Source organism: Poecilia mexicana, unplaced genomic scaffold, assembly GCF_051168715.1.
Source record: "Poecilia mexicana isolate PSO_F unplaced genomic scaffold, ASM5116871v1 scaffold_2, whole genome shotgun sequence".
NCBI lineage: Eukaryota > Metazoa > Chordata > Actinopteri > Cyprinodontiformes > Poeciliidae > Poecilia > Poecilia mexicana.
Genome location: NW_028263371.1, coordinates 22,214,161 through 22,230,579, shown reverse-complemented (window position 1 = coordinate 22,230,579; position 16,419 = coordinate 22,214,161). Strand labels below are relative to the sequence as shown.

The 16,419-nt window shown below is 42.0% G+C and overlaps 2 protein-coding genes across 2 annotated transcripts in view; both read right to left on the bottom strand.

Annotated features, from left to right (window-relative positions):
• Nucleotides 1–49: 49 nt before the first annotated feature.
• Nucleotides 50–5,989, bottom strand: bco1l (beta-carotene oxygenase 1, like). The gene is made up of 11 exons (XM_015011725.2): nt 5,419–5,989; nt 3,680–3,808; nt 3,235–3,364; nt 2,468–2,615; nt 2,256–2,403; nt 1,725–1,945; nt 1,341–1,607; nt 1,165–1,270; nt 1,000–1,094; nt 440–551; nt 50–366 (listed from the first exon to the last, which is right to left on the bottom strand). Exons 1-11 carry the CDS (start codon nt 5,579–5,581, stop codon nt 212–214), a joined length of 1,674 nt encoding a protein of 557 aa, XP_014867211.2. The 5' UTR covers nt 5,582–5,989; the 3' UTR covers nt 50–211.
• Nucleotides 5,990–6,288: 299 nt separating this feature from the next.
• Nucleotides 6,289–16,419, bottom strand: part of kalrnb (kalirin RhoGEF kinase b) — a 39,269-nt gene continuing 29,138 nt past the window's right edge. The window contains 16 exon segments of the mRNA XM_088003843.1: nt 6,289–10,756; nt 10,829–10,974; nt 11,505–11,676; nt 11,759–11,944; nt 12,386–12,463; nt 13,003–13,053; nt 13,272–13,364; nt 13,470–13,556; nt 14,536–14,605; nt 14,681–14,784; nt 14,864–14,930; nt 15,004–15,074; nt 15,264–15,377; nt 15,465–15,596; nt 15,674–15,777; nt 15,846–15,902. Coding sequence (XP_087859969.1) covers nt 10,571–10,756; nt 10,829–10,974; nt 11,505–11,676; nt 11,759–11,944; nt 12,386–12,463; nt 13,003–13,053; nt 13,272–13,364; nt 13,470–13,556; nt 14,536–14,605; nt 14,681–14,784; nt 14,864–14,930; nt 15,004–15,074; nt 15,264–15,377; nt 15,465–15,596; nt 15,674–15,777; nt 15,846–15,902 — 1,718 coding nt within the window. The 3' untranslated portion in view covers nt 6,289–10,570.

The window sequence follows — 16,419 nt, the reverse complement described above, 5'->3', positions numbered from 1 at the left end:
AATATCCATCTGTTGATGATTAACAGAAATAAAATCTCAACATTAGAAAAACTTTGTAAACACTTTATATAAATACGACTCTAGATGTTGCTTTATCTCAGTAAAATCAGTCAGAATTGGGTACAAAATAAAATCAGAAGGAAAATAAAACCTTTCATTTTAATTTCAATAGTAACTATCTGCTTTAAAACCAAAAGTGTTGCGGTTATTTTTATGATTTGGCGGGAATGAAGAGTCCGTGAAGGTCAATGTGGACCGGAACCGGGATGGAGGCCCGGCCGACCTCCTCAAACGTTTTGGCGTTCAGGATGAGCAGGAACGGAGAAACACTTGGATCTGAGGAAACGACGGACGACAGGATGACTCCTGCAGAAACAAAACGATTAGAAACGGAGAGAATAAAAATCTGATTCGATCCGTTTTCACGGTTTTCTCTCACCATCGTCTTCCTCCTCCGCGCCCGGAGAGGCGACGAACACCGGCTCCGACGGGTAGCAGTTCTCCTGACGCCACTCGACGTGCGTCTTGGTGACGATGTCGACCTTCGCGATCTGTTGGTGGGGGGTTTTCAAGCAGATGGTGAGTTTTTAGGAGGCTAAGCCAGTTATTTTCAGCCGTTTTAATGTTTTCTACGTTGTTCTGGTTTGTAACGCTTTGAAACATTTTCTAATTTCTAATATTTTTATGAGCAACATATTTAAAATACAGGAACATTTTCATCATATATACACAAGCAATCCACTCCAATGTTAATTTCACTTAATTCAGGTAGATTAATTTAGAAAAACTAGCAAATTATTTTGGTAAGAAGGATCACATCGTCAGCATATCGATATATCCTGTTTCCAGGCATTATTACTAAAATTAATAGCATTTTTATGGTTTCATTTTTAGTTTTTGTGTGTATTTTATTGTTTTTAATAAAACTCAACAGAATTGTTAAAAATACTATGTGGTACAGAAGAGGTGAAGGTATGGCTGTAATGAAATCCTTTTTACCTTGTTGGGATGAGGTGACCACTCCAGCCTGGAGCCGTAGAAGTAGCGGTACTTCCTGGCGTTGAAGTTGTAGTTAATCCCCGGCAGCTCCATCCCTGCAGAGCAGCCAGACTCGTTAGATCCGATGGATCGCGTCGCTTCTCCTCCACATCAGAAACACCAAACCTTCAAAGATGGTATCGGGTTTGCAGTAGATCGATCCATCGTCCTGCATCACCGCCTGCGCTGTTGTGTCCGTCAGCGTCACGAGGTTGGTTCCTTTGGGAGAATCCTGCAGGACACGCAGGTGGTGATCATGGAGTGAAACAGACTCGGTGGCTGTGACCTCAGCCTGGTTGTACCTTCTGGACGTTCAGCGGCAGGACGAATCTCTGGCAGACCGGTGGGGAGAACACCTTGTTGGTCTGGATGAAGTTGTCCGTTTCCTTGGTCATGTTGTGGAGGTAGAACATGTCGTACAGGTTGCTGTCCTTGTAGGCGATGATGTCGAACACGACGTGGTCGTCCTCCTCGTAGGCGTTGATGTGATGGAAAACCACCAGAGCATCAGCGTGGTAGCGAAGAGATTTAGCCTTTCCCGTCTTTATGTTGATGATGTGAAAGAACGTCTGGAACGAGGAAGTTACGTCAGTAAAACGTTGTGAACTAAAGAGGAAAGTGTCTTTGTCAACCCTCGAAGCTACGCAGTGCTTCATGCATGCTAATCCTGTTTGATTAAGACTTACACTGTCCTTCTCATCAAATTTGAGGCAACTCCCCCAGTTGACGCCTCTGAAGTAGGCGGTTGCCAGTTTCACTATGTCCAGTTTGAAGGGTTGCTCCACGAACACGATGTAGTTCTCCGTCATGCCGAAGCTGTGGAAGTAACTGGGATACAGAGTGGATCTGAAAGGGACTGAACAGATCTGCTGAACCTTTCTCAGAGCCGGCTTCTTGGGGTCTTTATCTGAAACGGACAGAAAAATACAGAGTATTCAGAGTATTTGGTCATTTCTGATGACCAAATGATAATGATGGGTCTAAAGTGTCATGACGCTTTGATCCTTTTAAACAATACAATCAAAGTTCACAAGCAGTCAGTCACGTCTTGGCTAATTAATGTTTATGGCTCCTAGTTAAAACCTTGGATGACTCTGGATTTTGTCCCAGTGCCAAATCATCTGACTCACGCTCTTAGATTGCAGCGTCATAAATCCACTAACTGTATCTGATATGAACATGTTGGCCAAGAAAACCGATGATGTTTACTCTCATACCTGAGGCGTTTGCTGGCACTTTGAAGATGATGTACTTGGGCCGTCCGAGGCCGATGATGGCGGTTCCCATGTTGAAGGTGTTGCCGTCCTTGTCGTAGTGAGGGTGAGCGGTTGCCAGGTTCAGGGCGATGTGGTTCCTGTAGTTGGCCTGGATATGATGGCGTGTCAGTCCTGTGAGACGAGTCAAAGAGCTTTGAAGTGTATAAACTCACCCGGCCCACCGTCTCCAGGGTCAGCGGATTGATCTGGTTGATGTAGTTGACCTCAGAGGAGGCGTAGTAATCCTGACCGTAGCGGATGATGTTGATCAGGTTGTTGTCCGTGAAATTGGGGACAATGTTTCGGAAATGCGTCATTGTTCTGGTGATGAGGTTTACAGAGAACAAATTGAGGATAGTTTTGGCTTTAATGATCTAGAATAATTAATACAGTTTTACAAGAGATTTATAGCCTCTCCGTCCCTCAAAATATGAAAACCTGAAAAGACTTTAAGTTTTCTGCTGTGGTCTGTTAATTCAAGAACAGGCGATCTAATGGGCGCAGTATGCCAAATTTAAGGCTCGGGGGCCAAATCTGGCCTGCTGTAGCTTTTTATGTGGCCCTCTAGACTCCACATTACATCAAGTCGATCCAGTTTTTCACAGAATCAACAGTTTTTTTCTGATTTTATTGCAAATTTTTCTCAAAATTGGTCAAAAACGTTGAGTTTAATAGAAACTGCTGCCTCAGCTTTACTTGATATCAAGTTATAATTGATACGACAAGTAATAAATAGCCACATTTCACATTGTACTTTAGCATAAATATTGCAAAAAGTCCTTGCAAATATTTCTAAATTAGCTCCACAAAATCTGTGATTTTGATCTCAAAATCCACAAAAACAATCTCAAAATCCTGGAGGAACAGCTATTTGTTAATATTTTAACAGATTAATGAGTTTTATCAACATATTCAACATAGATGTTTCTGGTGTTTTTACCTGGCGAAGATGTTCTTGCAGGGATCGGGGTAAATCATGGTGCCGAACTCGGACACGACGATCCGATCGGCCTTTGTGTTACTCTTGTAGGTTTCGCTCTTCAGGTATTTGCTCCGGTACGTCACCTCCCCTGAAACGGTGCAGAGCAAATGAAAATCAAGCTGAAACCTGGAACAACCATCCAGAAAACTGCAAAACAGCCGAAACACTGACTCCTTTGAATAAAGAGCTGTTTTAGAACCATCAGAACTGGAACAATGACCAACAAATTTAACGTGTATTGATGATGAAGGAATGTTTGTCACTTTTGACTTGTGGCTGAAATGAACCACATAAATATACTTGATTGATTGATTGATTGATTGATTGGTGGATTGATTTATTGATTGGTGGATTGATTGATTGATTGATTGGTTGGTTGGTCTCAGTAGCGCCCCTTGCTGACCGTTGTGGAAGGTGAAGCTGTGGATCAGCGACAGGCCGTCGAACCAGTGGTTGTACTCGGAGTTCCCCACTGAGAAAAGTCCGGGTCCGTTCCGCACCAGAGTGCCCTGGAGCCACGGCGGCACCGACCCTGGAGGTCAAAGGTTACACACACAACACTTCTTTCATTAATCATCAAAATGCTGTATTTGTAACAAACTGTTGGAGTGTTTGGAACCGACGGGGCGTTTATCAAGAATTTTAAGTTATTGTCTTGATAAATTAAAATTAATGATGAACAACTAAAATAAATTTTATTGTTTGATATTTTCCACTGTTTGTTCAATGAGGAGCAATAAATTGGAAAATATACTATTACTGTGATATAAATCACACTTTTTCTGAAATCGAGACTTGATCAGTATTGATTCTTGTAACAACTAATCAGATAAAAATTTGTCACATACTTTAGAATTTTTTATTTAACTTAGGCTTATTTTACACAAAATTAAAAAAACAAAAATGCAAATAAAAAATTAAATCCTATTTTTTAAATAAGTAAGCACATTATTGCATAAAACACAACATGGATTTCAGTTGATAGATGTAAAAGGTGATTGTAGATATGAACATAGAGGCAGTGTTATTAAAACTCTACAGATTTAAAACTCAGAATGTTTTTTTCTTAAATGTAAAATATTTATATTTATTGTTCAGTTTTGGCTTCATTACAGCACCTTTTTTACCATCTGTATTCTCCACTTAATGATTAGTTGACAACATTTCAATAGTCTATTGATTTTATCTCATTATTATTTATCTGATCTCAAATCAATACAGAAGTTTTCATTAGTAATTAATTTGCTGTAAGTTCTTCATCTTGTGTTAAACATTTAGCAGCCAAACTAAACCTGAAAATAACTTTTACTAACTTTTGATTCTCTCTGGCTATAAACTGAACAGGAAACAACAGGAAGTGATGTCATGCTACTAAATCCAGTCCTGTAGAGGAATTCATCTCAGATTATGGCCTTGTAATCCTTTTCTAATCTCATTGATTAGGATTTAGCTGCGTTGGTAAAAGGATTTTCAAACATTGTCAATGAATATGAAGTGTGATATTAAAACTGCAATATATAAAAAATGATTTTTACATATTTATTGAAATTGTTGTGATAAAATGAGAGATAATTTGTGACAAAAAAAATCTATCTCCTCTTGTTTCTCCCAATTCTAACTAGAAACAACCAATCAGAGCCAGGAGGAGGGTCTTGGTGCTGCCAATCACTTCCCAATGGCTTTCTGCTACGCTGCATTTATGGCTGATCCTGCCATAAATGCTAAGGCTAGTTAGCATAGCCACTGATGATGGCAGATAAACGGTTTTCCTGTAACATTAAGTTGTTTCTCCATCATTAGCACATTTAGCAGTGCGTACCCAAGATTGATTAACAGCGCTAAGACCTGCCTCCTGGCTCTGATTGGTTGCTTTTGGTTGTTAGCTGTGCATTTCTTCAGATGGAGATTTAGCTTTTCACTGATCTTTCTCATACTAGTTTTAATAAATATGTAAAAAACATATTTTTAATAAAAGTTACAAACTGCAGCTTTAAATCTTACATCAACAAATAAATCTATAATATATTTTCATCCAATCAGAACTGACTGGAGCAGGATAAACGGCTCCCAGAGCCATAAATAGAAGGTTCTGTTGTTCAACACGTTCACCAAACAGACCCAGCTTGTTGTAGAGCCACTGACCTTTGACCTCAGCCTTCAGTGGCTCTGGGGTCTCCAGCCCGTTCCTGGCGATGATGTCCTGCATGCTGCGGTCCTGCAGAGTGGTCGGCGCCGCTGTGGATCCCGCCTCCTTTAAGCAGGCTCCGGTCCACGTGATCCGCTCCAGAAGTTCGTAGCGCCGCATTGCGTAAGCGGACTGGACCGGACCGGACTTTGGTCAGATTTCCACTGTAACACTCAACTTTCTCTAACCAATCATGATCAGAAACTGTGAAAAATCCCCATTAAATATCTGGAAAACCAACAGGACTGAATGATTCTGGATCATTTCATCTGGATTATTAATCTGATGGATTAATATTTGGACCTTTAAGTGAAAAGGTCCAGCTGTCGTTATCACACCTGCTGCGCCTGTTATCTCTTATCTAAATAAGGAATAACACTGTAAAACTATAAAGCAGCCTCCAACTGATATCAGGATGACTTCATTATATAAACTGCAGTGAAAAACCTCCGGTGTCCTTAATTGCCCTTCTGGCCTGTTTCCATGGCGACCTGGAAAAGGGTTAACTAGCGCTACGTCCTTCCAGCGTTTTCGGGGTTAAAGTCATGTTTCTGCGTCTGGCTTTGAACCCGACTGGTTGAATTGGTTTACAGCTGCTCCTATCAGACCGTATCCCAGCATGCATCACTCCCACCAGATTGCACTTCCGACTGTTTTCACACTGATTTAGGGTTAAATATTAATTCCTCCAGATATTTTCCCTGTAGAGGAACTTTATCCCCGTTCTTTCAGTCGTATTCGGCTCTGCTTTTTGCAGACGACGTTGTTGTTTTGGTTTCTTCAAACATTTAGACAGCAGACAATCAGAGCAACTCGAGTCGAGACGCTTTGGATGAAAAATGAAGTTTATTACAAACAACAACAGAGAGCTGTTAGCAGTCAGTTAGCAGCTGTTAGTTCTGTACAAATAACACTGTTTGATTGGTTAGTTGAGTTTGCCAGGCGGCAACAAGGCGAGGTCTCAAACAGCACCCTTTGCCCTCCGGTGCGCCGCTTCCCATTTTCACCTCTGACCCTAAACTAAAGGCCTCTCCGTGACCTTTAACCTTTCACAATGTGCTATCTTCCACCAGTCTCTCTTCAGAATGCGCTACCATCCATCTTCGCAGCGTTTCCACCTTCACCGTTAATATTGTGCAATGTTTAATGGGAGCCGTCTGGAGAGCCCTTGGCCCAGTCCGGAACCAGTTTCCACCTCAACTCTTCATAGTGCACCAGCTCTCCTCAGAGCGCCGCCGCAGAGCCACGCTGAACGCCAACGCTCCTTCAAATCTGACAGAACTCGTGTCAAACGTTTGTGTCATCAGACGTAAATAAAAGTTTCCAGAGATCGTCATTAATATCTTCAAAGCAAAAGCAGCATAAATGAAATTTTTGCTGCACAAACATAACTGAGTTGACACCAGATCTTTGTTTTGTAAATGTGAGCAGGGGATGGTTGACCTCTGACCTCTGTCAAATGTTTGTGCAGTGAGACTTGTCATTTGTGCCGCTGTCATTGAAAGATATAAATCAAAAAGTTTCCAGAGGTCTTTTAGAAAATCAAACAAAGCTGGTGTCAGTCGATTTGACTACATTTGTGCAGCAAAAACATTTGTCTGCAAACACAAACAAAACTTTTTGTTGCGTAGACGTTTTTGAGTTGATTGACACCAATTTTGTCTGATTTGAAGAAGCTGCAGGGGCTGGTTGACCTTTCATGGCCATTTCTTTATATCTTTAATACTTTTGCTGCACAGACGTTTGGCACCAGTTTAGTTAGATTGGTAGAAGTTGGGTTGCCAGTTTCTCTCGGGGCCGCGGCGTCCCGCCCTCAGCCCTTCGTGCACTCCGAGTTCAGCCGCTGTGAGAAAAGCGTTTGTCTGGTTTGGGCTCTTATTGTTTTAATATTTTTGCATCAACAGTCTTGACACCGACATAAAAACACAAAATCATTCTCTATTTCAGAACAGGCAACAAACAGGCGTCTACTGTTAGTTTCAGTTCCTCGTTAAAACCAGAGTTCAGGTTGTGTGGGATCAGAAAGGTTTACGGTTTGTTTGCTTACTTTCTGATTGGTTTGTTTTTCTTTTTAGCTCCAGCTACATGTTTTTTTTAGGTAAAACTGATAATTACGACAGCTCCTACAGAACTTGAACTCAGCTTTGAACCACATTGAAGTGCATCACACATGACAGCATCAACCAGTCACTGAAAATCTTGGTTTCTTGTCGTTAATTTTTACATTTCAACTAAAAGCTTTGACAGAACGTCGTGAAGAAGAACTGTTTTCTGATCTCATGTTTCCCGTGTCGTGATAAAGTCGTAGATTATCGGTGCGATCCAAGCAGATTCTGTTGGAGTCGTTGGTTTATTTGACAGTTTTTCTGTTGCATAAAAGTCGTGGTGTTGTTGCAGCCGCTGGAATGTGATAAACTGCAGCCTGGAGCTGGTCGTGGCGAGACGTCAGTCTTTTTCAAGTCTATTTCAACTCTGCCTGAAGCAAGGTCGTATTCAGATCCTCTGATGGATCAAACGGAAACCACTGTAACACTGAATAGAAACTACAACTTTCTACCTTTCCAGTTAATTAAAATGCTCAGCAGCAGTTAATACTTTCCCAAGATTTAGAGGCTACTGTGAAATTACACGCTACTTTCCACAAACGTAACTTTGAGGTTTCATTATTGAAATATACTTAACGGTTGTTTTAAAACGATGACCAGGCACCTTTAACTTTCTCCTGACCTGGAAGTGTTTAAAGCAACAATGCAAGTTCCAGAAATGGAAGTTATTAAAGTTAATCTGTGATTTCTGTGAAAAATGCAGCAAACTTTGAAGAAAGGAAACCTGCAGATTCAGGGGGGAAGTAACTTGCTGTCCCAGGAGAACCCTGATGTGTTATAGTTTGGGCCAGGACTTTAACGCGCTAATTTCCATTCATTAATTACATCAATTTTAACGCATTCAAATTTTAATGCGATTAATCACGTTTTAAATTTTTACACATAAAGTCTTGAACGGGAACTTTTGTATTTGCGTGTTTCTGGTAGGGCCGTAAATCTGACACACAAGCTACATCCGCTAACATGGAAGCTGCTTCTTTTGACTCACTGGGTTCATTTCTGCTTCAAAATCTGGGAAAGAAAATTGTTTAGTTTTGGTAAAAGGAGCTAGCCTAGGAGTGGAGCTATGCTAGCGTAAAATAGCAGCTTAATGCTAACATGTAGCAGCTAGCACTGACATACTGAGTGGCTAGAATAGCATGTAGCACCAATCTGCTGATTGAAGAACCAGAATAAGTCAATAAGTCATTTTAGTCAATAATTTAGCAGCAAAAATGGAAGATGTTGCTTGTTTTGTCTGCAATTAACATTTAATTCAAAGATAATTTATTAGCTTTGTTAAGTATCCTGTAAGTTTTGGGGGGCAATAACCTGCAGCTGCAAAGGAACCAATGAGACGAGGGACAGGAACTGGATTAAAATAGACTGGAATCAACCAAGCATTCCACCTTAAACCCTTCACAACGGGCTATTCCACCTTAAACCAGGACTGTGCGCTTTGTTTTATGCCGAGCGACCTGCAGAGCTCCTTAAGGACCAGGGTGTTGTCTGAGAATGGCACCAGAGAAACCCAGAGATGGGGACGGGGACAGACAGGGGGACGGGGACAGACAGGCGTGTGTGTGTGGAGGGTTGCTGCAGATGAGAGACGGATGACGTCCACGGCGTGTGGAGTTGCTTTTCTGGACTTCTGGTCTATTTACAGAAACGAGCGATGCATAATCAGAATATCCAAACGGGCCGTTGCCGAGGCAACCGTCGCTGCAGGCGGTCCACTAAAAAAAAAAAAAAAGAAAAAAACCCTCCAAAATCAAAAGTAATCGAAGTAAAAATGGCGTCACCGTAAACACGAGTCGTCATGGCTACGCTACAGCGGGACACCGCGACTTTCCGTGGAAAAACACACACACACTCTTTTTCCCTCTCTCTCTCTTTCTCACACACTCACAGAGGACGGCGTCACAAGCACACACACTCTCACACACACACTGATATTAATGACAGTTTCTCTCGTTTCCTCTGGACGGAGGTGAAAATCAGAATCTAAATCTCATAATTATTACGTCGTTAATCTTCATCGTAGCAGGGTGTGTGTGTGTGTGTGTGTCCTCAGTCTTTATACACACTATAAACATGACGACACACAGACAGCTCAGTTCTGATTGGCTGACGGGTCTTCACGCCTCCTTCTTCTGGAGGCTTTTATTTTTTTTTAAATACTGTCACTGGTTGCCAGGCAACGGCAGCTTCCTGTAGCCCCGCCCAGCCGGGTGAGGCCTTCCTTCCACCGATCCACAGGAAACAGTTTGAGGGAGTGTGATTGGCTGCTGCCAGGCTGACGGCAGCATCTGATTGGATGAGATGAAGCACCAGGAGAGAAGCTAACATTAGCCGCTGCTGGGAGTGTGTGTGTGTGTGCGTGTGCGTGTGTGTGTGTGTGGGAACTGTCACCAGGAGCCTGAAGGACGATGACATCAGCTCTGCACCATTAAAGATATTAAGACTTAATTATGCAAATGAACTCCTTTTTCCTTTCATTTATGGTGATAAAGTCCAATTAGAGGCTTAAGAACCAGATTATGAGTTTAAATTGGTTTAATCCAGAAGAGCTTGGATATCATCCAAAACTGAATAAAGATGAAATAAGTTAATGAAACTGATTTTTCCTCTAAGTAAAGCATTGCGGAGTTAATTTATTTTAATTTGCTAAAATATTGGTTGGAATTTAATATTGATATCAGTGAAAGAAAGTTCAGTAAATAAAGTCTAACATCCTAAAGGGAAGAAAAAGCAGAAATAAATCCTTCAACATTAATCCGAATAAAATCGTAACTAAGGCACATGTGAACATAACTCAACTGATAACTGTCTTGATTTCTGATATGATTTTTGTCCTGATCCAATCAGAGTTTGTGATCAGCAGCTGATCATCATCATCCTCCTTCAGTTTCTCTTTGGGTTTCCCTCGGTGCTGTTCACCCTGTTGGCCTGCAGGGGGCAGGTGTGTGTGTGTAAACTGTAAACCAGACTCTGACCTCAGTCAGTGTGTGTGTGTGTGTGTGTATCAGTTTGTCTTGAGCACGCTCCGTGGCACCCATCCCTCGGCAGCGGGCGATTCGATGTTGGCCGGCCGGTACACCAGGCTCTGACCCTGCTGATTGGATGACAGGATCTGGACCTTCTCTCCTCGGTACACGGTGATCTCGTCTTCCCGAACGGCCAGGAAGTCCTGCAGCACCAGAACCAGCTCCTGCAGGGACGAGTCGGGTTTAGGTCCAGTCTGACTGAGGGGAACCGTCGGAGCAGCAGAAGCAACCCAGACCTGGTCGTCTTGCTCGCTGTCTGGAGTAGGCTGAGCGGCGTGGCCGTTAGGGGTGGGAGGGGTCGACGGTGGTCGCCCTGATGACAGCGGCCGGGTCACGGAGATCCCGGCCTCTTTTCTCTGGTACTCGATGGGAGACTGGAGAGCTGGGATTATATGAGATGTTTAACTTTAGAGATGATTTGATCAGAACATTCAAATAAAAAACAACATCATCAACATATCGGAGTGCAATGGACCCACCACAGACCTTTAACCGGGTTAAAGTGATTTCTAAAGTCTCGTTTCCACTGAGCAGAACCGGTCAGTGTACAGGATTTACTTTCCCCCCACCAGACTGAGCATCTTTGATTTTAAATTGTGTTTTTTCTACACCAGTAGCAGTAAGGACATATTAAGCTAGGTTTATGCTGATTGGCCTCAGTTTTTGTCATTTTTAACATTTATCACAAAAACATGGCTGCCTGCTGGTTGGTCACTCTAGCGCCCCCTAGTGCCAGGCTGAGCAGGTTTACCGTGGGTGTGGTTCTGTGCGCTGTTTTACCTGTTTCCACGACTGGCACAATCTATCGATCACAAGAAGTTACTGACTAATTCAAAAACGGTTGTAGAAAATGGAAACTTTAAGGTTTTTCAGGGTTCTCAGAGTCCAGTGAGATTTAAATGATGTTGCCACCTGACAGGAAGTTATTCTGGGCATCCAGCAGGGTGGCGATGGTCTCCACCCAGGTCATCTTGATGCTGGCGGAGGAGGCCTGCAGCGTGAAGCGCTCCGCCGACCCACGGGACCACAAGACGAACTTACAGGGGTCTCCGTCCACGCTCTCCTGCATGGCCAGGTAGGTCACCTGCCCACACAAACCAGCACCATGAAAGCCTCCCAATGGTAATGTACTGGTTTACCTGTCTCCCCATTGGGACTGGTCTCACCTTGATGCTGTTTTTGAACTGGTACCCGGGGTTGTTGGAGCCTTTTCGCAGCGGTTCGCTGAAGATGACGATCTGCTCGAACAGGAAGACTCGTCGCTCTTTGCTGCGGGACAAAACGCCGCCGTCCTGCTCCCAAACACAGAAGGTTTCCTGCTGCAGCAGCTTCCCCTGAGACGTTAGCTTCCCCTGGAGAACAGCAGCAGGTGCAGTCAGAGGAAAGACCAGATACATTCGGGTGAATAATACTCAAGAATTATTCAAGAAAAAATTTGGAAATTTGACTTTCAAAAGTGGAAAATGTTTTACTTTTGAAACAGAAATCCCTTCTTCTGATTTTAATCTTTGGCAGAAATTTACTCCTCTTGCTTTTCCTATCTACAATAACAGTTTTTTGTGGCAAAGCATATTTTTAAGGTGCACTAATTATATTTTGCCACTAGGGGGCAGAAAAATACAAATCTTCAGAAAACTCCACATTCAGCAACATCACCTTATGATTAAAGCTGATAGCAGATAGCCACATGATCTCCAGAGCTCTTTTTTGTTATTTTGTATATTCAGATACATAATTTATCAAAATCTTTTAGAATCATAGAAAGTTTTGGGCCACAGGGGGCGCTACAGCACCTCGTATCCCTGCAGGCGTCCTAAGTTCATCATGTCATTGCAGCGTTTAGGAACCAGCGACATTAGCTCCACTGCTTTCTGCAAACAAAACACACACACACACACACACACACACACACACACACACACACACACACACACACACACACACACACACACACACACACACACACACACAGAGACTGATGTTAAATATTGCAAAGGTTAGCGATGTTCCACAGGCTGATGATTCACCATCCTGTATGAATCATTTATTATCTTCCTCACAATGCCGCCTCTTTGTCTTCATCAGATCTTTGAGGATGAGACAAAACCAGGCGTCAAAACTGACAAACTTCGTCACGTCTTTGTTCTGAATGCAAATCTTGATTAAAAAAACGTGATTACTTCTTAAAGGTCAGAGGAGAATAAACAGAAACCAACAGAAATACCTTCAGGTCAGTGATCAGAAAACATTTTAAACTACATGAATCACATCGATACCAGGTGATTAATGTGACTCATGCACCAATCAGACACCAGGGGGCGAAACAGGACCCTCCCTGTTATGTAATCCTGCGGCCCTAAATGAAGATAAGTTTAGAGGAATCATGCAATGATTAACAGAAGAGACTCACCTCCACCTCCTCACAGTCCAGACCAGCTTTGGTTGTGTACTTCAGGAAATCCTGTTAGATGGAAAAACGCATAATTTCACAAAACATATAATTTAATAAATTCAAGACCTTTAAGTAAAGTCTAAACCAGCAGGTCAACATCACTAATCCAGATTAAAGTCTTAAAGATGGACTAATCCAAGTGTCTAAGCTCATAAATTAGTATTTATTTCCATCTGATTACCTTTTGTTTGACACAGTTATAAGTTCTGTTTCCAATGTGGCCGTACCTTTAGCAGCAGCTGGTACTTTGTGATTCTCTGGATGGGTTTGATCAGATAATCACTGATGGACATCCTGCAGCTGATTTCATGCTGGATCTCCTACAAATGGACATTTAGTTCAATTCAAAACAAAACTACATTAATGGTTTATTACCATCTAATAATCTGGAGTGAAAATAAAACCATAAAAATGTGGTTAATTACCTCAAAGAAAGTCTCGTACTCTATTACGATGAACTCTGACCTTGGCTTGTTCTGACAGTAAACTATGTACATGTGCAGTCGGCGCTCCTGGAAAACAAGACAAAAACTTCATCATAGAAATACATCGACGCATCAGGCACCAAAAATCTCCAATAATATGTTTTAATACATTATATTATCTGGAGGTCTTTCCAGACAACTCTCTACCACTGTTTGCTTTACTTTGATACAGTAGACTTACAAATTTCACATTTTGTTTTAAGTTAAGAACTGAAGTTAAAAGTCCAGTAAGTGGTTTCAGAAAAGCTCAGGGCCTGGTTGGCAAAACAATTCATAGTAAGCCACAAAAAGGCAATAAAAGTCAACAACTCTGCGCAAAGACCGCATCAAAGGCAAGCTTGTTCAGAAGCAGTGTAAAGTTTTCTTCCTAAACATGTCCTAAATATGCAGCAAAACGTCTGAAATCATAACAAACGCGTCATTTCTGTAATAAGTTTCCAAAATCGAGTCCCAAGACACATTTAGGACCCGTAGGATTCAATTCATGTTTTTAACAGTCAAATCAAGTCAAAGCCCAAGAAAACTGGTCCATAGTAACTACCAACATGTCCGAGTCATAGTCTAAATAAAGTTTGAACGTCTAAAACTCCAAGTTAAACCTGTCTGGTTCCAACTCAAATCATGACCTTTTATGTCAAAGTAACATGAGTGTCAAGGTCAAAAAGTCTCAAACATACCAGCAAGATTACATAAAAGAAAATATTTCATATTAAAGTTGCCAAATGTAAATCAGAACCAAAGTCCAGGATCCACAGGCTAAACCAGCGTAGCACTGGTAAAACATCAAATTATCTAAAAGGCGCCAATGTTTTTACCAAAATCCATTTTAAAACCAAAAAATCAAGAACAAGAAGCCACGTTTCCAGACTCAAATCCATTTGAGTCGAGTTCAGCTGGGTTCTTTGTCCATAAGCTCCGGGTAAAGAACAATCATCCCATCGTCTGGACCTGAAAGTCTTGGCGATTGTCTGTAGCGTGTTGTTGCATCCGGGTTGGTAGAACTCACATGTCTGATGAAGAGGTCGGCCAGCAGGTCGTGGTTCTGGACGCAGCGCTCCAACTCCACCAGGAAGAAGCTGAAATAGAAAGGAGGAGTCAGCGTCAGGCTGTCTGAACAAACGCTGGTTCCATGGTTCTGGTTCTGGACTGACTCGCGGTGCCAGTCGTAGATCTGCTGGATGTTTCCGAAGACGATCTTGTCTTTGCCTCTCATGTCTTCGGGAATCCCTCGGACCTCCAGCCTGGACATGAAGCCCTGAGAGGTTGCAGTCATTAGGGGAGGTAGTTCCTTCTTTTCAGCATTTCATGAGATGAAAACCTGAATCAGGACTCACCTCGACGATCACTCCCAGGTCCTTCACGTAGTCCTTCTCTGATTGGATCATCTCGTTCACAACAAACCTGCACAGAAAGCGTCAGTGAAACCTGCTGTTCAAGTTCAGCCATGTTTCATTTACCGTTGGGCTTGACTTACATTCGTCCTCTCAGTGCTTTATTTCGCTGCTCTGTGTCCGACTCATTGGATCCCTGATCCGAGTCCAAAGCCTGGACAAAAATTGACATAAATTACTCTAAGGCCTCGTTCACGCAACAGGATTTTTAGTCCCAATTTCCTTCTTCTGACAATCTAAGAATGTCTTGATTATCGGGACGACTCTGACACAATAATGCTGGTGAGTGAAATCAGTTTGTGTTGAATTTCCTGAGACCTGCAGGATGGTTTGGTGTTTTTACCTCCGGGTTGTTGGGGTCTTTGATGATTTGCATGGGCGGTGGCAGAAGGGTGTGGCTTTCCTCTTCAGGCTCCTCCTCTCCTCCACTTTGCCCCGCCTCCTCCTTCTTCGCCTTCTTTATGCACACAAACATTTTCGCTTTAGTTTGCAGAATGTGGCCAGCTGGCCGCCATCTTCACTGGTTCAGTGTTTGTTTACGCACCGCCTGCGAGTTCCCAGGGAAGGGCGTGGCCACATCGGACCTGTTGTCCCGCCTTCTGGTTCTGATTGTGGGCTTTTTCTGTCCGTCGGCTTTTCCTTGACTCAGTCTTCGGACGGGACTCGTCAGCCATCGCTACAGGAAGCAAACGGGAAACTGAACGCTGTTCGATTATTTCTCCTCGTTGAAGTAAAGCTAAATAAAACTGATACCTTCAAAGTGTTTCCAGTTCCAGAACTGGTGCGCTTTGGACCTGGAGACCCCACAGTGCCCCCTGGTGGTCCACTGACGCCAAACACAGTTGGGGAAGTGACGCCTGGCAGAATAAAAGTTTTAGTTTGAGATTTTTATCGTGTCGATTCAGAGTGAGGATCGTTTTCTCACTTTGGCTGCTGGTTTGAATCTGAAGACCTGAACTGTCCGAGCAGTATGGACTGGACTCTGCACAAAAACACAAAAATACATATAAATATCAAATTATTATTTTTAAAAAAGCACATTAACGTTGAATAGGAAAACGGAAAAAAAAACAACTAATAGGCCATTTGGAAAGAAGATTGCTGTTTCCTGATGATGGAAGTAAAAATAACTTTAATTACTTCAGTTGAATAAGTTGCACAAAAGAAAAGTAAATATAGATTTAAGAAAACACAAATCAAGAATTTTGGTAAATAAGTTATTAGAAAGCAATACTATCTAAGTATGATAGTTTTTCAGAATAAGACTCTTTACTTGATTTAAAAAATATATTAGAAACTTGAGTCATTATTAATAAAGTCAAAAATAAGTTTAAAAAAAGAAAAACGCTTAACCTTGTTCAAATACATAAAAAAACAACGTTTAGAAATTTAATAATTATAAATAGTTTTATTTATATTTTCATTATATATGATCTTTAGAAAGTAATTCTACTTAAAATAAAATACATTTTAAACGTAAAAAGGGTTTATTGGTAAAA